This window comes from Rhineura floridana, chromosome 2, assembly GCF_030035675.1.
Source record: "Rhineura floridana isolate rRhiFlo1 chromosome 2, rRhiFlo1.hap2, whole genome shotgun sequence".
Classification (NCBI taxonomy): Eukaryota; Metazoa; Chordata; class Lepidosauria; order Squamata; family Rhineuridae; genus Rhineura; species Rhineura floridana.
The window spans coordinates 117,298,738-117,315,989 of record NC_084481.1 but is presented as its reverse complement, the minus strand read 5'-3'; the positions used below and the strand labels follow the sequence as shown (position 1 = coordinate 117,315,989).

The 17,252-nt window shown below is 40.1% G+C and overlaps 1 protein-coding gene across 26 annotated transcripts in view; it reads right to left on the bottom strand.

The window, feature by feature from the left end:
* SOX6 (SRY-box transcription factor 6) overlaps positions 1 to 17,252 on the bottom strand; it is a 765,761-nt gene that overhangs the window by 469,586 nt on the left and 278,923 nt on the right. For all 26 annotated transcript variants that reach the window (XM_061610274.1, XM_061610275.1, XM_061610270.1 and 23 more), the window contains one exon: positions 6,590 to 6,800. In XM_061610274.1, coding sequence (XP_061466258.1) covers positions 6,590 to 6,800 — 211 coding nt within the window. The remainder of the gene's footprint in view (positions 1 to 6,589; positions 6,801 to 17,252) is intronic.

Here is a 17,252-nt window from a genome sequence, read left to right as displayed (position 1 = left end):
CAACATTCAGCTTCTTTGAATGTCCACGAGTTCTAGTATTATGAGAGAGGGAGAAGAACTTTTCTCTATCCGCTTTCTCAATGCCATGCATAATTTTATACACTTCTATCATGTCTCCTCTGACCCGCCTTTTCTCTAAACTAAAAAGCCCCAAATGCTGCAACCTTTCCTCGTAAGGGAGTCGCTCCATCCCCTTGATCATTCTGGTTGCCCTCTTCTGAACCTTTTCCAACTCTAGAATATCCTTTTTGAGATGAGGCGACCAGAACTGTACACAGTATTCCAAATGCGGCCGCACCATAGATTTATACAATGGCATTATGATATCGGCTGTTTTATTTTCAATACCTTTCCTAATTATCACTAGCATGGAATTTGCCTTTTTCACAGCTGCCGCACACTGGGTCGACATTTTCATCGTGCTGTCCACTACAACCCCGAGGTCTCTCTCCTGGTCGGTCACCGCCAGTTCAGACCCCATGAGCGTATATGTGAAATTCAGATTTTTTGCTCCAATATGCATAATTTTACACTTGTTTATATTGAATTGCATTTGCCATTTTTCTGCCCATTCACTAAGTTTGGAGAGGTCTTTTTGGAGCTCTTCGCAATCCCTTTTTGTTTTAACAACCCTGAACAATTTAGTGTCATCAGCAAACTTGGCCACTTCACTGCTCACTCCTAATTCTAGGTCATTAATGAACAAGTTGAAAAGTACAGGTCCCAATACCGATCCTTGAGGGACTCCACTTTCTACAGCCCTCCATTGGGAGAACTGTCCGTTTATTCCTACTCTCTGCTTTCTGCTTCTTAACCAATTTCTTATCCACAAGAGGACCTCTCCTCTTATTCCATGACAGATGGACAGATGGCTGTCCAGCTGCCTCTTGAATGCCTCCAGTGTCGGAGAGCCCACTACCTCTCTAGGTAATTGGTCCCATTGTTGTATGGCTCTAACAGTTAGGAAGTTTTTCCTAATGTCCCGTCGAAATCTGGCTTCCTGCAACTTGAGCCCATTATTCTGTGTCCTGCACTCTAGGACGATCGAGAAGAGATCCTGGCCCTCCTCTATGTCACAACCTTTCATGTACTTGAAGAGTGCTATCATATCTCCCCTCAGTCTTCTCTTCTCCAGGCTAAACATGCCCAGTTCTTTCAGTCTCTCAAAATGATTTTGGAGGAGAGGAATCCATCAGCAGGAGGCAATGTACAGATCTGCAGATATTAGTCTAATGATTTCCATTGGCTTGGTATTGGTGTGGGGTAGTGCTTTCTCCAGTGGCACCAAGCATGAGGCAAGGCACAGCTGCTCAGGGAATTGGGCACATACAATACTCATTTTGAGGACAATCTACCAATTTTATTCCAGATTGGTAGCTACAGGTAGTATAAGCAGCTCATGCCATGGGCCCCATTTCCAAGGTCTCCAAGACAGCAGATGGGTTAAGCTTCCTGACCTGGCTTAGCATGTGGCTCCTGTTCTCTTCTTTCTCTTAGCTGTTGGCATTGTGTGAATTAACCCTTCACGTACACACCTATTTGAGTGGGGGGTTTTCTCCCAACTAATGCAAGGTATGCCTACTTCGAACTAAGTCACTTATTTTTGTGGTGTGATACCTAAGGCATGATATTGGCTGAAGTGCTATTATTAAGGAGATATTAAAACAGCTGTACATTATACTGAAGTACTCACTGTTCCTTTTACAGACAGACGGTCCTGGATTTCAAGCAGTACTTGACCATTTAAATCACTACAACAACCAGATTTAACCAGATGGACCATATTCTCTTAGGCAGGGCCTGTTGACCTCCTCATACACAGCTGCTGAAGTGAAATTCTGATTAGACAACTTATTTCCAGAAGCCAAAGGACTCTGCTTAAATATATTTACTTAGACACGTTAAAGTCTTTAAATGTGCATCATTTGTTCAGAACTGTCAGTTGGAGTATGGCTTCAAAGCCTACATAAAGTAAAAATGATATAAGTAATGATTAAAACGTACATCTGTGTGAAGCACTTTGGTACACATAGATGTTTTTCCCACAGGAGGAAGACCATATGTTTTATTAAAGATAAATGGCAATCGGAAGGCTGTATTGATCTATTGCAGAGATGGACAACTAGCTCAGCAGCAAAGGCCACATCAGAAATATATTATAAACCAGAAGGTCACAGCTAATTTGCATGTGTTAGTTGCAATAATTGGCCATATTTGAATATCATTTTATGAATCTGGAAAATGGCAAGCTAGAGTTTAAATTTTCAGCATTTATTCTACAATATGCTGCTACGAAATTGATATCCCCAAATGTGGGGAAAATATGTCAGCTTAATTTTATTTACAGAAACTCATAAGCAAACCAACTTAAGAATACAAGGCGGCCACTCCCATTTTATAGTTTCAAATATGCAGTGAATACTTTGATTGATTCAACTAATTCATTTCCAAACGATGTGACTAATTCTGTTCATCTGGTTAACTCTATGATCATTTTCTCTAGCATAGCTATCACAGCCAAGAATAAATTACTTCTTTGTAATCAAGTATGTTTCAGGCAACTACATATTGTATGAATTGTGAGACCTGAATTCACACACACCATTCTTGGCATCAGCCAAATGTCTTAATAACTTGGGTTGTTTCAACTCTTGAAACAAGCATGAAATTAGTTACTGAAACTAATAGCTTAAACTATTCTGAGGGCAGTTTAAATGGGTTGCTGAAGGATGAATCTATCCACACCTCAGGTAATAGCCTGGGTTACATACAACAATGGGAGGCCAAAATGTATGGGATGCGCTGTATTTTTTTCCATTCTGAAATGGCAGAGATTCTACTGTTTGAGACTACCAGAGCCATATAAATGCCACTAACATAAAACGTTCATACTATTCTAGAACACTCTGTAGAAAAACATAGGAATCACAATTTCATTTTAGCTAATAATTTGTCGGTATTTTTAGTCAGGGCTGGTCTAAGACATTTTGCTGTATGAGGCAGAATAGAAATGACCCAAGGCCAGCCAAGTTACTCTGGTACGTGAAGCAGAAAATTCCACAAGTACCTTTCCTTTGCTGCCCTTCCGTGACACCCCAAATCAGGTGCCTGCAATAGTTTTTCACTCTGACCAAGGCATGTTGTGTTATCTCAAACTAATTATATTTCTTTTTAATACGTATATCCTGCCATTAATCAAAAGCACCCAGGTTAGGTTATAGCAAGTAAACAAGAAACAACAAGTAAACAAGAAAATACACAATAACAACAATGCAGCAGAGTTAACTAAAACATCACTTATCTGCTCATGTATTACTATACAGGCCAACCCTTAACATTTTAAGGACCGTTTCCCAAATTCCCAGACATGAGAATCACCAATCTACAGCACCTCTCTAGTTCAGCTTCAGTTTATTGGTCCTTAGCCAGCCCATTTTTTTGTTGTTATGTGCCTTCAAGCCGACTACAACTTATGGCGACTCTATGAATCAGTGATCTCCAATAGCATCTGTTGTGAACCACCCTGTTCACATCTTGTAAGTTTCGGTCTGTGGTTTCCTTTATGGAATCAATCCATCTCTTGTTTGCCTTCCTCTTTTTCTACTCCCTTCAGTTTTTCCCAGCATTATTGTCTTTTCTAGTGAATCATGTTTCCTCATTATGTGTCCAAAGTATGATAACCTCAGTTTCATCATTTTAGCTTCTAATGGTAGTTCTGGTTTAATTTGTTCTAACACCCAATTATTTGTCTTTTCCGCAGTCTGTGGTAGCTTCCTAATACTGAGATCTGCATTGCTTCACCTGATTTAGATGACAAGAAACAGAGCTGGATATCACCCATATATAGTGATGGTACCTCACCCCAAATCCCCTAATGACAACTCCCAGAAGCTTCATACAGATGTTGAAGAGTTTGATGAACAGGAAAAAATGGAAACTTGACTGCCCTCAAGTAGATTCTGACTTATGGCTACCCTATGAATAGGGTTTTCATGGTAAGCGGTATTCAGAGGAGGTTTACCATTGCCTCCCTCTGAGGCTAGTCCTTCCCAGCTGGCTAGGGCCTGCTCAGATGCCACAGCTGAACAAGCCAGCCCCTTCCTTGTCCGCAACTGCCAGCTGGGGGGCAACTGGGCTCCTTGGGACTATGCAGCTTGCCCACAGCTGCACAGGTGGCAGGGCAAGTAACCCCTGAGCCACTCACTGTGGGGGTGATCTTTAGCTGGCCCTTTACATCCAGAAGACACGAGCGGGGATTTGAACTCACAGACTCTGGACTCCCAGCCAGGCTCTCCTCCCCGCTGTGCTAGATGAAGCCCTAATAGGCTACCAAAACATGTTCCAAGAATTATAATGCCTTCCTATTCAGTATCTGAGATTCTCCAGTATTATACCATAAGATAGACAATATTTGTTGTAAAATAAGTTTTACTATTATGTTATTTTAAAATTCACTATGTATATTTTTACTGCCTATTTCCAACAGGCACAGCCTTTCCTGAGTTAAAAATAACTTAGCATAAATACAATGGGTTGAATCCAAACCTGACAGGAAGTCTCCTTTTGTTTGCAAAAAGGGGCTGTGATCCAGCAGAGACTCACTGTTAGAAGAAGGAGGCAATTTTCACTGATTTACCCATTGAACACATGCACAGATGGTGCCACCTCCCATGCTGTTGCAGAGGGTTCACCAATCCTCCAGGGCAGCTTTTCAGGGGGTAAAGGGGGCTGCGGGGTGGGGGATCACCTGCTCATAAAAGCTCTGAATCTAATCCATAGGTATTAAGCTATAGAAATATGCAGAAATATATCTTCCAAAGAATGCACAATTTTATGAATCAATCACTGAAACCCTTTCACCATGAAATATTGGCAAATTCACTCCCTTCCTCTCTTACATGTGTGACAGACTACCTCATTGCAATTAGACAGGTACAGTACAAGTTAATAAAAAGAAAGAGGACAAGGCCACATAGAAGACTGGGGGTGGGAGGGGAGATTAAATAATGCTTACACCTGAAACACTGGTCTTCAAACTCTGCCTATGCACATTGCTATTCAACATAGCATCCAAATACTATTGAAAGAAAGCTTAGCTACTTTGCAATATGATCAACAACATTTTAAAAAAACTCCTCAGTGAAAAGTAAGACAGAACAAAAATTAAATTTAAAATAGTTTCTATCCAACCAGTCTAGCCACCCAACTGAAGCCAACAAGATTTTTTTTGCGGGGGGGGGGGAGAACTTCAAATAAGTTTGAAGACAGATGGCTGTGAAAAATCTGGGACATTGTATCACTGTAGAGATGTTTAAGACACCTATACAGAACATATTTAACTTTGCATTTGTCATATAAAAACCAAGCCAAGAAATGGATGTAGAATCTGTCATGGATCTACTGCTACATATAGTTTTTCCTCATTTAGAGATACAGTGTTAGAGCTTAACCTTGACATTTTGGATTGCTCCCATTTTCCTTTCCCTCCCATCAAATTGTACAGGCCTGAGCCTACTATCTGGATTTCAATCCATGAACACAGCGTTCCCCAATCTGGTGCCCTCCAGAGGTTTTGGACTATAATTCCCATCAGCCACAGCCAGCAAGGTCATGCTGGCTGGGGAGGATTGGAGTTGTAGCCCCAAACCTCTGGAGGGCACCTGATTTAGGAAGGCTCCACTAATATCTGGCAAGTCTGATTTGTCTCAAACTCTGCCATGCTAAACCTGTGAAAAATTATAACAAACATATTTATATCTGAAAGATATTTGGATACTTGGAAGAAAACATATTTTCTTCTTCCAAGGCCCCACAGTTGAACCACAAACTGCCCTTGAAACATAGGGAAGTTTGCATGGAAGATGGTAGCCTGAGAATTAATTTAATCAAGTAATTGCATATGCTTAAATCCTATTGAAACCTATGAGACTCAAGCACATAAAACAATGCACTGAAATTGTGGCATTAATTACTAGTACAATATACTTTAACAAAGGTTCTGTTGAATGCCCTATCTACCAAACATTTCAAAACTTTAGCCTCACTTAAGGGTGTTTTGAATTTCTAGAAGCATAGCTCAATAGACTCATGGTGCCATTTAAAAAACAGATTTCATATCCCAAAGAAGAACATGTCCCAAAATGAGGAGTGGGGAATTCTCATAGGCAATACTGTTTCTTCACTTGCATTTTTCCAACCCTTGTCAACCTTGATTAAATCTCCAGAAAGTACTAAACATAGGTTGACAAACAAATTGAAATCCAAATAATGGTACCATTAAAAGATCTTGTCCAAGTACCACCATACCATTTATTCCATTTTACACAATTCTCAACCAAAATCTAATCTGATTAATTACCTAGTACAAAATAAATTTATTTCTCATTTCAAGTAATTGTTCACACTATGAGAATTGTGTGTATTGACTATGAAGGAATGCAGACAAAGACGCCATGTGAAATTCAGTGGTAGACTTGTAAAATATGGGTAAATTAAAGACTCACATTGGGACTAATGTGTCAGTTACGATCTTAAGGGATGAAATCAACTAAAAAGAAAGAAATTAAAATATGTTATATCTTGCACATACCCTCCTGCTCAGTTCTGGTCATCTCCTCCAGCTTCTTCTGTTTCAGTGTGTCCACCACATCGGCAAGACTTCCTTTGCGGCGTTCTGGAGTTCCAAAGTTAACACTGGTCATTAGCTCACTGCGGTCACGGCCTCCTTCTTCGGGCTTATGTGGTGAGGTAGAAGTATTTCGGAAGGAATATAAGGAACATAACTTATTACTTTCTGACTCCTGTAAAAAAAAAACAATAATGCAAGAATAAATAAAGTCTCATGGTCTCAGGAACTTATGTTGTTACATGACAGCAAATTAACATCTAGGGGAAAAATGAACTAAGCCAAAACAGTCTTTAGGTTCATTTTTTACTTTTGCTATTTACAAAAATTGGACACCTCCATTTTTCAGACTGTTCTTTACTGACTCCTCAAGCTTCCATCTATTTTTTTTCTATGTCCAGCCTACTAGAAGGAAATGTGCAATGGCTCCAAAAAGCTGTATGTTAAGACTCCAGAGAACTAGATAGCCTGAAAGAAACAGTTAGAAATGCTCTTGAGGCTTGGCAACAAAGGAGTGATATAACTTGCACAACCAACATGAAGAACTCTCTGACTAACTGAGCTAAGGCTTAGGCAGAATCCTTTCATATGCTGTAAAGCAGGAGTCACCAACCCACTGCCTGAGGGTGCCATGGCACCTTCAAAAGACTTCAGTAGCATCCCCAGCAAGTAGCCCAGAATTTGAGCTTTCATTTTAAGAAGTCTCCAGCCCTCCTAGAAAGAAAGTTACAGAGCAAAATGTGCAGGTACAGTTCTAGCTGATTTATATGAAATAAGCCAGCCTGGCTGCTCCTGGCTGTCTATGTTATTAGTCAATGAGTGAAGTCAGAGCTGCAACTGAGAAGTGAATTGTTTGGACACCAGGCAATAGGAATCCCTGAGATTCTGAAGAGCTGCTGTTTTGCCCTCCCTTTTAATGCACTTTTCCTGCTTGCCTTTTTTTCTAGTTCTCAGAATCTCCGTAGTTTTCCCGTTTTCCCTTTTCCCCTAGCAACCGGGATGAATCTTCCCTGTGCTGGGTTCACCTGAAGTCAGGTAGTGCCTAGAAGTTATTTTCTTCAAATGCTACTACATAGTAAGTGTGGATGAATGTTAAAGAATCCCCCTTCCCCAAAAAAGGTAAAGGTGAAAACTTTGTGTTTGGGATCTTTTCAATAGGTGTACTTCATGGGACCCCAGTTGCAATGCGGCACAGATTTTTGCCTCCCCTGTATTAAGGCTCAGGCAAACACAGCTTCTGGACTACTGTGCAGACTTTATCTGGATATGAGTACCCTAAAAAATGCTTTGTTGAACAACCGGCCAGTAATAGCTGGACAAAACAACATAAGACTTTCCATGTTTTTCTCTGTTGATGGACTCATTGAGAACACTTGACACTGTAACTATACAAAACCTATAAATGATAAAATAAAGGGCTTTTGACAGAACATATATTATGTCAACACTTCTGTTATACCAATGATATTGTGTGAGTGTTTTCATGGGTGATCACTGTTTGGCAAGCATACCTTCAAGATCTGACATTCATCACTGAAAAAAACTTCACTTCTCAGAGTGATTTAACAGTCAACCCCTCTTCCTATGGAATTCTAGGAACTGTAGCTCTATAAGGGGAATGGGAGTCTTTTAGTTCTCAGCACCCTTAACAACCTACAGTGCCCAGGATTATTTGGGGGAAGCCATGACAGTTTAAAGTGGTATGATACTGCTTTAAATGTATAGTGCAGATGGGCCCTAAGACCAGAATTCTGCTGGGAGGAGTCCTAATTTTGAAAAGATCTTTGTTGTGGGAGCAGAACATGGATATTACTTACAAGACAATTATTGTTGTGATTTCCTCTAAGTTCAGAAACAAGTGTGTCCCAATTAGCAGCAGTTATCTGTCATGTAGACCATCTGATATAATACAATACTGTCAAAATAACTGTTATATTCTCTAACTGTATACCCTTTGCTGTGTTAAATATCCTAAGATCTGTCACAATCCTGGCAGCCATTCACATTTTGTATTAAGGTTCTTAAATTGTTTGGCTCTGACTTTGTTTCTTTGGGTTATCTGTTTGCGCCCACGTTTGGATAAATAAAATGAATGGAATCTTCCTAATTTTTTACTCAACCACAGTTGGTTCAATTAGAAGCCATCCCAGAAATTGCAACTCTAATTCACTTGTGATGTACCTCATCAGATTTGCATATTTACATCTATGTACATGTGGCGGGGAACTATGAATGCCTGCAGCTTCCCAGCCCATACACCATGTCTACATTCATGGTATATACATATGTATGCCCCTAACTTGTAATGTGTGAAGATGCCATTATACATAGAGCACTATTTAACCTGGCAAATTATGTTGCATTAGAGAGCCAGTGTGGTAGTGGTTAAGGTATTGTACTACGACCTGTGAGACCAGGGTTCAAAGCTCCACACAGCCATGAAGCTCACTGGGTGACCTCGGTCCAGTCACTGCCTCTCAGCCTCAGAGGAAGGTAATGGTAAACCACCTCTAAATACCACTTACCATGAACACCCTATTCATAGGGTCGCCATAAGTCGGAATCGACTTGAAGGCAGTCCATTTCCATTTTCATAGACAACTACTCTTGCTTGCTTGTTCTTTTCAGACCACTATATTTTCTAATATTGTGGCAACCATACAGGAGGACATTTGAAAAGTTTCTGAATTAAAGCTGAGCACCTTCTGCATGTATTCCACATAATGTGAGGGAAATGGGAAGCTTTACTGCTATGTAGTGGCTAAGCATTGCTCAGTTTGTGTATGCTGTGCTCCACTAAAAGTATTTGTCAGTCAAGACAGTATTCTTCACAAACAAATAGACTGGCACTCTAATTCAACATTGGTCATCATTTGTTCTGGAAAAGGCCTTTATCATTTTTCTCTTTTATTTATGTGACTGCCCAACTTAAAGGAGCCCACCATTAACCACTGGTGGTTCATTACTAAGAATAATTGGACAGTGCTCTGAAACATAGGAGATCATGGAAAGATAACACCGTATAAAGCTGCCTTATCCTGAATCAAAGCATAAAGCATCTAGTTTAGTTTTGTGCCTCTAGACCAAGGGTGGTGAACTTTAGGCCCAGGGGCCAAATATGCCCTTCAGGCCTCTCTGTCTGGTCCTTCGGATTCTCCCCAGCCACACTTCCTCTCCCTTTCAGGCAGCACCCTTCACCGACTTTGCTTCACACTTTTCTTGAGTGTTTTTGCCTGGCTGAAATGTGTTGTTGAACTCTGATATATTGCTTGCCTGGACAGGGTGTATGAGTATGTGTAGAAAGTACCTTTACTGTATAATGGTCAAGGTTACGGTCATTATTTATTTATTTATTTGATTTATATCCCGCCCTTCCTCCCAGTAAGAGCCCAGGGCAACACCCCTGTTCAACCCACTTTTGCCTCTGACCCCACCCATGACTGGCATGCCCTCCTCGCACAGAAGGTTACCCAGAAGGGAATGTAGCCCCTAGGCTGCTGCTGAAGGTTCCCCAGTCTTTCTCTGCACTTACTGACAGCAGCTTTCCAGGGTTTCAGACAGCATCCCTACCACAGGATAACTGGGGCTTTTTGCATGCAAAGCATATGCTTCAGCACTAAGCTACAGCCATAATGACACACATGTTTTTTGCTGTTGTTGCAGTTTTAGTATTCAACAACAATGATGTCTTAACCTTACAGAATAAATGGTTCCACTATTGAGATCCACTCCCCCAACCCCAATTACATTGCAAATACACATTCCAGAAAACTAATCAAATTATCATGGCACCATTTTTGGATGAAAATACCATCATTACTATTTTTGGATGAGAATACCACAAGTAAATGTCCCGTGAACATAAGCCATAGGTCAAATTAAAAGCCTCTAAGTCAAGTGTGTTGGCAAAGGTTAGCTGCTGGCAACACTGTGAGGCATGCATTCTCACTATAAACTTGTAGAGATTAAAGAGTGGCTGTGTCAAATAGCAGAACAATCAACAAACAGTGGGAAACTGTGGTTACTAAGGCCACTGACCTCAGAGATGATGTTGATGATAACCCATCATTCACTGGTGCAATATATGCTTAGCATGGCATTGTTGCCATCACCTACAAAGGAGGCAGCACTTGCAAAAATGCTGGAAATGCAATCTGTTTACCAAGGCAGATATTTAAAAGTCATGTTTGCATTATAGAGAAACACTAACCCATTTAACCACACAACATGGTTCAACAAAAGTCATACAAATCTCCATAACTATCTCTCTGCTTTTAATAAATCTATAAAAATCAAGATTGTCTACCCGCACCCACTGAAATGAATGGGACAGAAGTAATTAACTGTTTACTTTATATCAATGATTGCTCTATTTTCCTTATTAGTATAGTGCTAGAAGAAATGTGTGTGGCTGAAAAAGGCATGTGCCCTTTTGCAGAATCAACAAAAGGACCATGCTTGAACATGTAACACTTATGTATTTCTCAGAGTCAAACCAACCACAAATTTGCAAACTCCATCCTCCCACATTCTGATACTGTCTTCCTATTTTGTGCAAACTATAGTTTGCCAATACATTTGCACCAGCAAACTCTGATTTGCAAACATTGCCCTCCAAACCCATGATTTGAAGTGGGGGTTCCAATTTGGTTTGAAGGGCAACTATAGCTTTCTGTTTCTTATATGATAGAAACTTATTTTTTCAACCAAATACGTCAGGGAGAGAATTTGGAGTATATGAACCAAAGACCTGGACTCAAAAAGACCCAAACCATGACCATTCCATGTGAACCAGCTCTGCATGTTGAAATTTGTGGATAAAAGTAAGAACTACTTCCTACAAGCTTCCTTCAGAGGCACTGCTGAATCATGGGATGTCATTTCTGTAAGAGGAGCATGAAACACTAGGATTCAAAGACCTGTTCTTCAATATATTCAAAAATTTAAAAGAGCATATGGTTAATTTTTCAAAAGTTCAAAACGACCAGAGATATAGGTGATCTTGAGGAACAACAGCATATATTCTGAAACACAAAGTTTCTCCTAATCAGTTGTGATTTTTTTATACTGCTGTGATGACTTGGAGAACAGCAAAGTGTCAAACTGTGCCTTGGGCTACAATCCAATACACACTCACCTTGGAGTAAGTCCCAATGAACTCAATTGAGCTGACTTCTGAATAGACATGTACTGGATTGCAGCCTTAGTCTAAAACTGGCAGGTTTCCATTGACATGAGTTTGGCCTTGGTTTGAAGGCACTGAAATATTCATTTAAGTAATTCTTCCTGGATCTCATTCCTATGCCAAATTACTTTGGGTCAATTTGATTTTATTTCCCATAAATGTATTGATCAACCTTTCTTTCTTTATATACTTGTTTTGATTGATTCAGGATGCCTCCCAACTTTGTCCTGATCTTCCCTGCTATCTAGTCCAAGGGTCTTCTAAAACCTGGCTGACAATGCCAAAACGAATCCTCGGGATTGGGAGACACTCATAAATAACATGGGTTGTTGTGCAGGACAGCTATAGCTGCATGGAAAAACTGGTATAGGACAGTAGTCCCTTCCCCCCTCCTCCCAGACGACTCTTGCATGAACGTCTTCTACTTGTGCAAGTAGCCCCTTGGATCAAATCCACTGTTCTTTACCTTATGGTTATTTTACAGAGTTTGGTGTTTGGGGAAGGAGGAAAGGGAAGAGATTGCTTTGCCAGTAGTCCAGCCCAGAAGTTCCCAAACTGTGGTCCGTGAGCTTTAATCAGGTGGTCCACAGCATGTCTGCATTAAATATTCCTATTGATTTTAAGTGACTTTTTAATTGCTGCTTTTATCTCTTATATTGTATTTTATCATATTGCAGTCTGAATTCTATGGAATGCAAGTTGTAATACAACAGAAAACAATATAAGAAATAAAAGAAGCAATACAGAGTCGATTACAAATCATGCAGCACCTAGCACAGGGCATTTCAGTTGTTACAACAGGCAGAAAAACCATGAAGCCACCCACCAAGATTGTCAGAGATTTTCAAGTGACCCATGGGAGAAAAAAGTTTGGGAATTACTACTGTAACATATACACAGTTCCTCTTAATGTTCCTTTGATACTAAGAAATTGTAGATTAATTCCAAAACATTTTCTCACCCAATTTCTTGTCTTTAGAACAAGATTCAAAATGCATCAAAATGCTTACAGCTTTTACATTAGGTTCTCAGAGAGGGAAAGACCTGTATCCCAATGACTTTGCCTGTTATCCTTTCAAATTTCTGTGCATAGCTATGGGAACAAAAAGCCAGGGATGGAAGGGGCAAGTCAAGAAAAAAATCTGAATGACCATGTTCATACTGACAATGCATAATCTGGTGGTATTCACTGAACTGCAGAAATCTGAACTTTCTGTTTTAAAAAGTAAGTTTAGCCAATGGGCTTGTGAAGGGAAGCATGCAAATTTCATGGGTAGTTTCTGATCATTGCTTAGCACGCAAACAGCTAGAGGACCTCCACTTAGTTATGTCATGACCCTTTTCCATGTAGCAGAGGACATCCCTCCTATAGATCCTGAACCGCCGTTTCCTGACTCATGATACCGTATGTATTCCACCTAAAAAATTATAAGAAGCTCCAGAAAAGTGTGACAAATGTTACTAGTGAATGCTACAAACAAATTATACAAAATGTATTTTAATTACAGAAGTCAGATGTCCTGCTCACCTTTGCATTTTTCAATGCAAAAAAAATCCAGTTTCATTAGAAAGGCAAGCAAATCAAATATGCATGCCCTCTAGACTCTGAGGTCAGTAAAGGTGAGAGAAAGAAATTTCCCTTTATGCATATAGATCATGGCAAAAAGAATGTTTCATCTTTGGCTGCTTTCACACATGCACTTATGTCTCTATTTATTTATTTGTTTGTTTGTTTTCATTTATATCCTGCCCTTCCTCCCAGAAGTCCAGAGTGGCAAACATAAACACTAAAAGCACTTTAAAACATCTTAAGAACAAAAGACTTTAAAACATAGTTTAAAAAATCTTTTTTAAAACCCTTAATACATTTTAAAAAGCAATTCCAACACAGATGTAGACTGGGATAAGGTCTCTACTTAAAAGGGTTGTTGAAAGAGCAAGGTCTTCAGTAGGTGCCAAAAAGATAACAGAGATGGCTCCTCTCTAATATTTAAAGGGAGGGAATTCCAAAGTGTCGGTGCCACAACACTAAAGGTCCGTTTCCTATATTGTGCAGAATGGACCTCCTGATAAGATGGTATCTGCAGGAGGCCCTTACCTGCAGAGTGCAGTGATTTACTGTAAGACTATCTTTCAGGTATCCTAGTCCCAAAGTGCATACTGCTTTGTACACCAAAATCAGAACTTTGAACTTGGCCTGGTAGCTAATGGGAAGCCAGTGTAATTCTTTCAGCAGAGGAGGAACATGCTGGCGATACCCTGCCCCAATGAACAGTTGCATTGCCAAATTATGCACAAGTTGCAGCTCCTGGACCAACCTCAATGGCAGTCCCACACATAGCACGACAGTAATCCAGCCTGGAGGTTACCAGTGCATGGACAACAGTGGTCAGGCTATCCCGGTCCAGAAATGGCCACAGCTGTCTTACCAGCCAAAGCTGGTAAAAGGCACTCCTAGCCGCTGAGGTCACCTAGGCCTCTAGCAACAAAGATGATTCTGGGAGCACCCCCAGATTACAAACCTGCTCTTTCAGAGGGAGTACGACCACATCCAAAACAGGTAATTGACCAATTATCCAAACTCAGAAACCACCAACCCACAGCATCTCCATCTTGCTAAGATTCAGACTCAGCTTATTGCCCCTCATCATCCGTTCCTAAAATTCCTTTCACACTGCACTACCTGCTGCATTAAGGAACTGTGGCTTTTTCAGCAGATACACCAGCATTCCACAGAAATGTCTTTCACACTAATGTAACAAACAACTTCTTGTTTTCGCCCTTCACCTGTTACACACATGTGCTCTGTAGTTCCCCACTGAGTAGCAGGTCTAAGATCTTGTCCTGTTGCCATGCAATCCCTTTCCCTTTAATATCTGACATTATTTTTAGGTGGTGTCTAGACACAAGGAGCGATGAGAAAAGGAGGAAGGGGAAACTGCTGCCAGAATACCAGTACAATTTTCGTTAGGCAAAAAAATTTAATGCATTGCATGCCAGGATGGCTGTCACATGAGTGGCTGCAGCCAGCATAAAACTACCACAATTTTCCAGGTTCCCAAGCTTACAAACAGATTATTTCTGGAATCATTTATCACAGAAATGAGTGCTAAACTTCCACTATATTCCACTAGATTTCTGGCACTAGCTTTTACGTCATAGCAAAGATAAAACAAAATGCACAAATTACCAGGTAGGAAATCATTGGAATAACGGAACAAAGTGCAGTGTGAGAGCAGCCACAGTGTCTCATTCCATTTGTGTAAAACAACACTGCAACATAATGAGCGGTGCTTTGCTCTTCAAATGCTGGAGGTATGCAGAGATGTTACAATTATTCTGTTTCTGTTATTCAAAAATGTGTTAGATACGTTATCAAATCAACCTCAGAGGGTAGGTTCAGAGGGAAATTGAGGAAATTGTCCTTTTGACATTGGAAAGGCCAATACTGTTAATTAAGACAACTTTCACTTCCGATAAGTATTGTCCCCATGAAAATATCAGGCACCAAGTGGGGTTGCTTTCTGATCTTTATTTGGCTGTCAAATCAGCAACAGAAGGTATGTAGTTGGGAAGAGAACTGCACAGGCAGAAGGGTATTCAAGGGATTAAGCAAGCAAATGCAAGGCCTGTTAGTTTATCTAATAATAGCAAAACTATATTATGAAAATCTAAATTAGAAGCAAACACATTTTTTTCCTGCAGGAGAACCAGCCAGCTCCATGGATTTACCAGGGTATTGTCTGACACATCTAAAAAGGAAAACAGTACCAATATTTAAAAGCATCAACTTAAGGACATTTTAAAGCTGTTTCGCCATTTTACAAAATAGAGATAATGAGGCAACTGGACACACTCTCTGTGTTCTAGCAACACCTAGATTTCAGTTGACAGAAAATTGCAGATACAAAGTGGACAGGTGGGAAAGAGGGGTGCAAGGAAGGACTTTCCTGGACATTTTCCTTGGAAGTCTGACCCACCTATGAGATTAGCTATTTATAAGGCAAATCACTCCAGTAATGATTCTGCTATGTGCCTAACACAAATGTCTAAATGATTCCCATATGTTTGATGAATAAAGCCAAAGCTTATTTTCCATTATTTTCTTTCTGAACGTCCTCATACATTGAGAGACAAATAAAAGCCTTGTTAGTGGTGGTGAGAATTTGACATTTTCCATAAAGGTCTTGTTTTCCATCAAGCAAAATAAACAAATCTATAGAAGATGCTTGTATACAAGCTACAGAAAAAAACGCATGAAACAAACCATTTATATTTTGCTAATTAGTCCTCTTAGTATTGGATCCCAATTCAGACCTGCAATGAAATCTGGGTTATCCCCACCACTGTACCATGTAAATCCACTCTATTACCACCCTTCTAACAAGTTTCAATGTACCTGTCCCCAAGCCTGGATCAAATGAAACCAGGTACAGTCAAACTCATGTTAAGAACCCCAGTTAAACACCGTAACTGTTTTAACATGCCTGGCTTCATTCTAACCATGGCTGCAGTATTGTGTGGACCCAATCAAACAGGCCCCCTCCTTGTTGAACTTCTGGCACATGGTAAAGACCTTTTTATTTCAGCAGGCATTTTAAGTAAGTTTTCTGATTCGTTTTAACTAATTTACCTTTATTATATCTTTTAACCTTACTGTGCATCGCTTAGAGACTACAGTGTTAAGCAGAATATACATTATTGAAACAACAACATCAGCATAAGAAGAGCCCAAAGGCCTATCTAGTCCAGCATTCTGTTCTGTGACCAACAGGATGCCTCTGGGAAGCCCACAAGCAGGACATGAGTGCAACAGAATTCTCCCACTCGTGATGCCAAGCAACTGGCTTGCAGAAGCATACTGTCTCCGATAATGAATATACATAATGCTGAAACAAGGCAGAAGGAGCCAGAGTGAACTGATACACAGGATTGGTCCTGCAGCCTGATCCCAATTTAAACCACTGTTTCAGTATCTCCAAATCAGACAGCCACACTTTATTTCACATCCCTCACAGTTCAATGAAATAAAGTGATACTTTATTGCAACCTTATGTGTCCTAGAGCTAATCTGTGGGCACTGAAACAGGTTCTGATTCTGTGAGCTCCAGTGATCCTGGGCTCAATTAAGCCACAGGGGTGTACACAACATAAATATCCACTGGTCTTTATGAAGGGAATTGCCACAGCAAGCTGGTTGTTTTTTCTATCTTAAGAGCAAGATTCGATAAGCAGCATATTCCTATCCTCAGTCATGGTCTCCTCTTCTAAATGAGAGAAATCTGAAAAATTATAGCTCTATGCACACCTCAGTCTTATCTGAGTAAGACAAATCCAGAAAAATACCCCTCAAGAGGGCATTGGTAAACTATAGGGGGAAATAATAAGTAAAAACAACAAAAAAGCAGACTAGGCTAAAATTGTAACTTATAATTTAAGCTT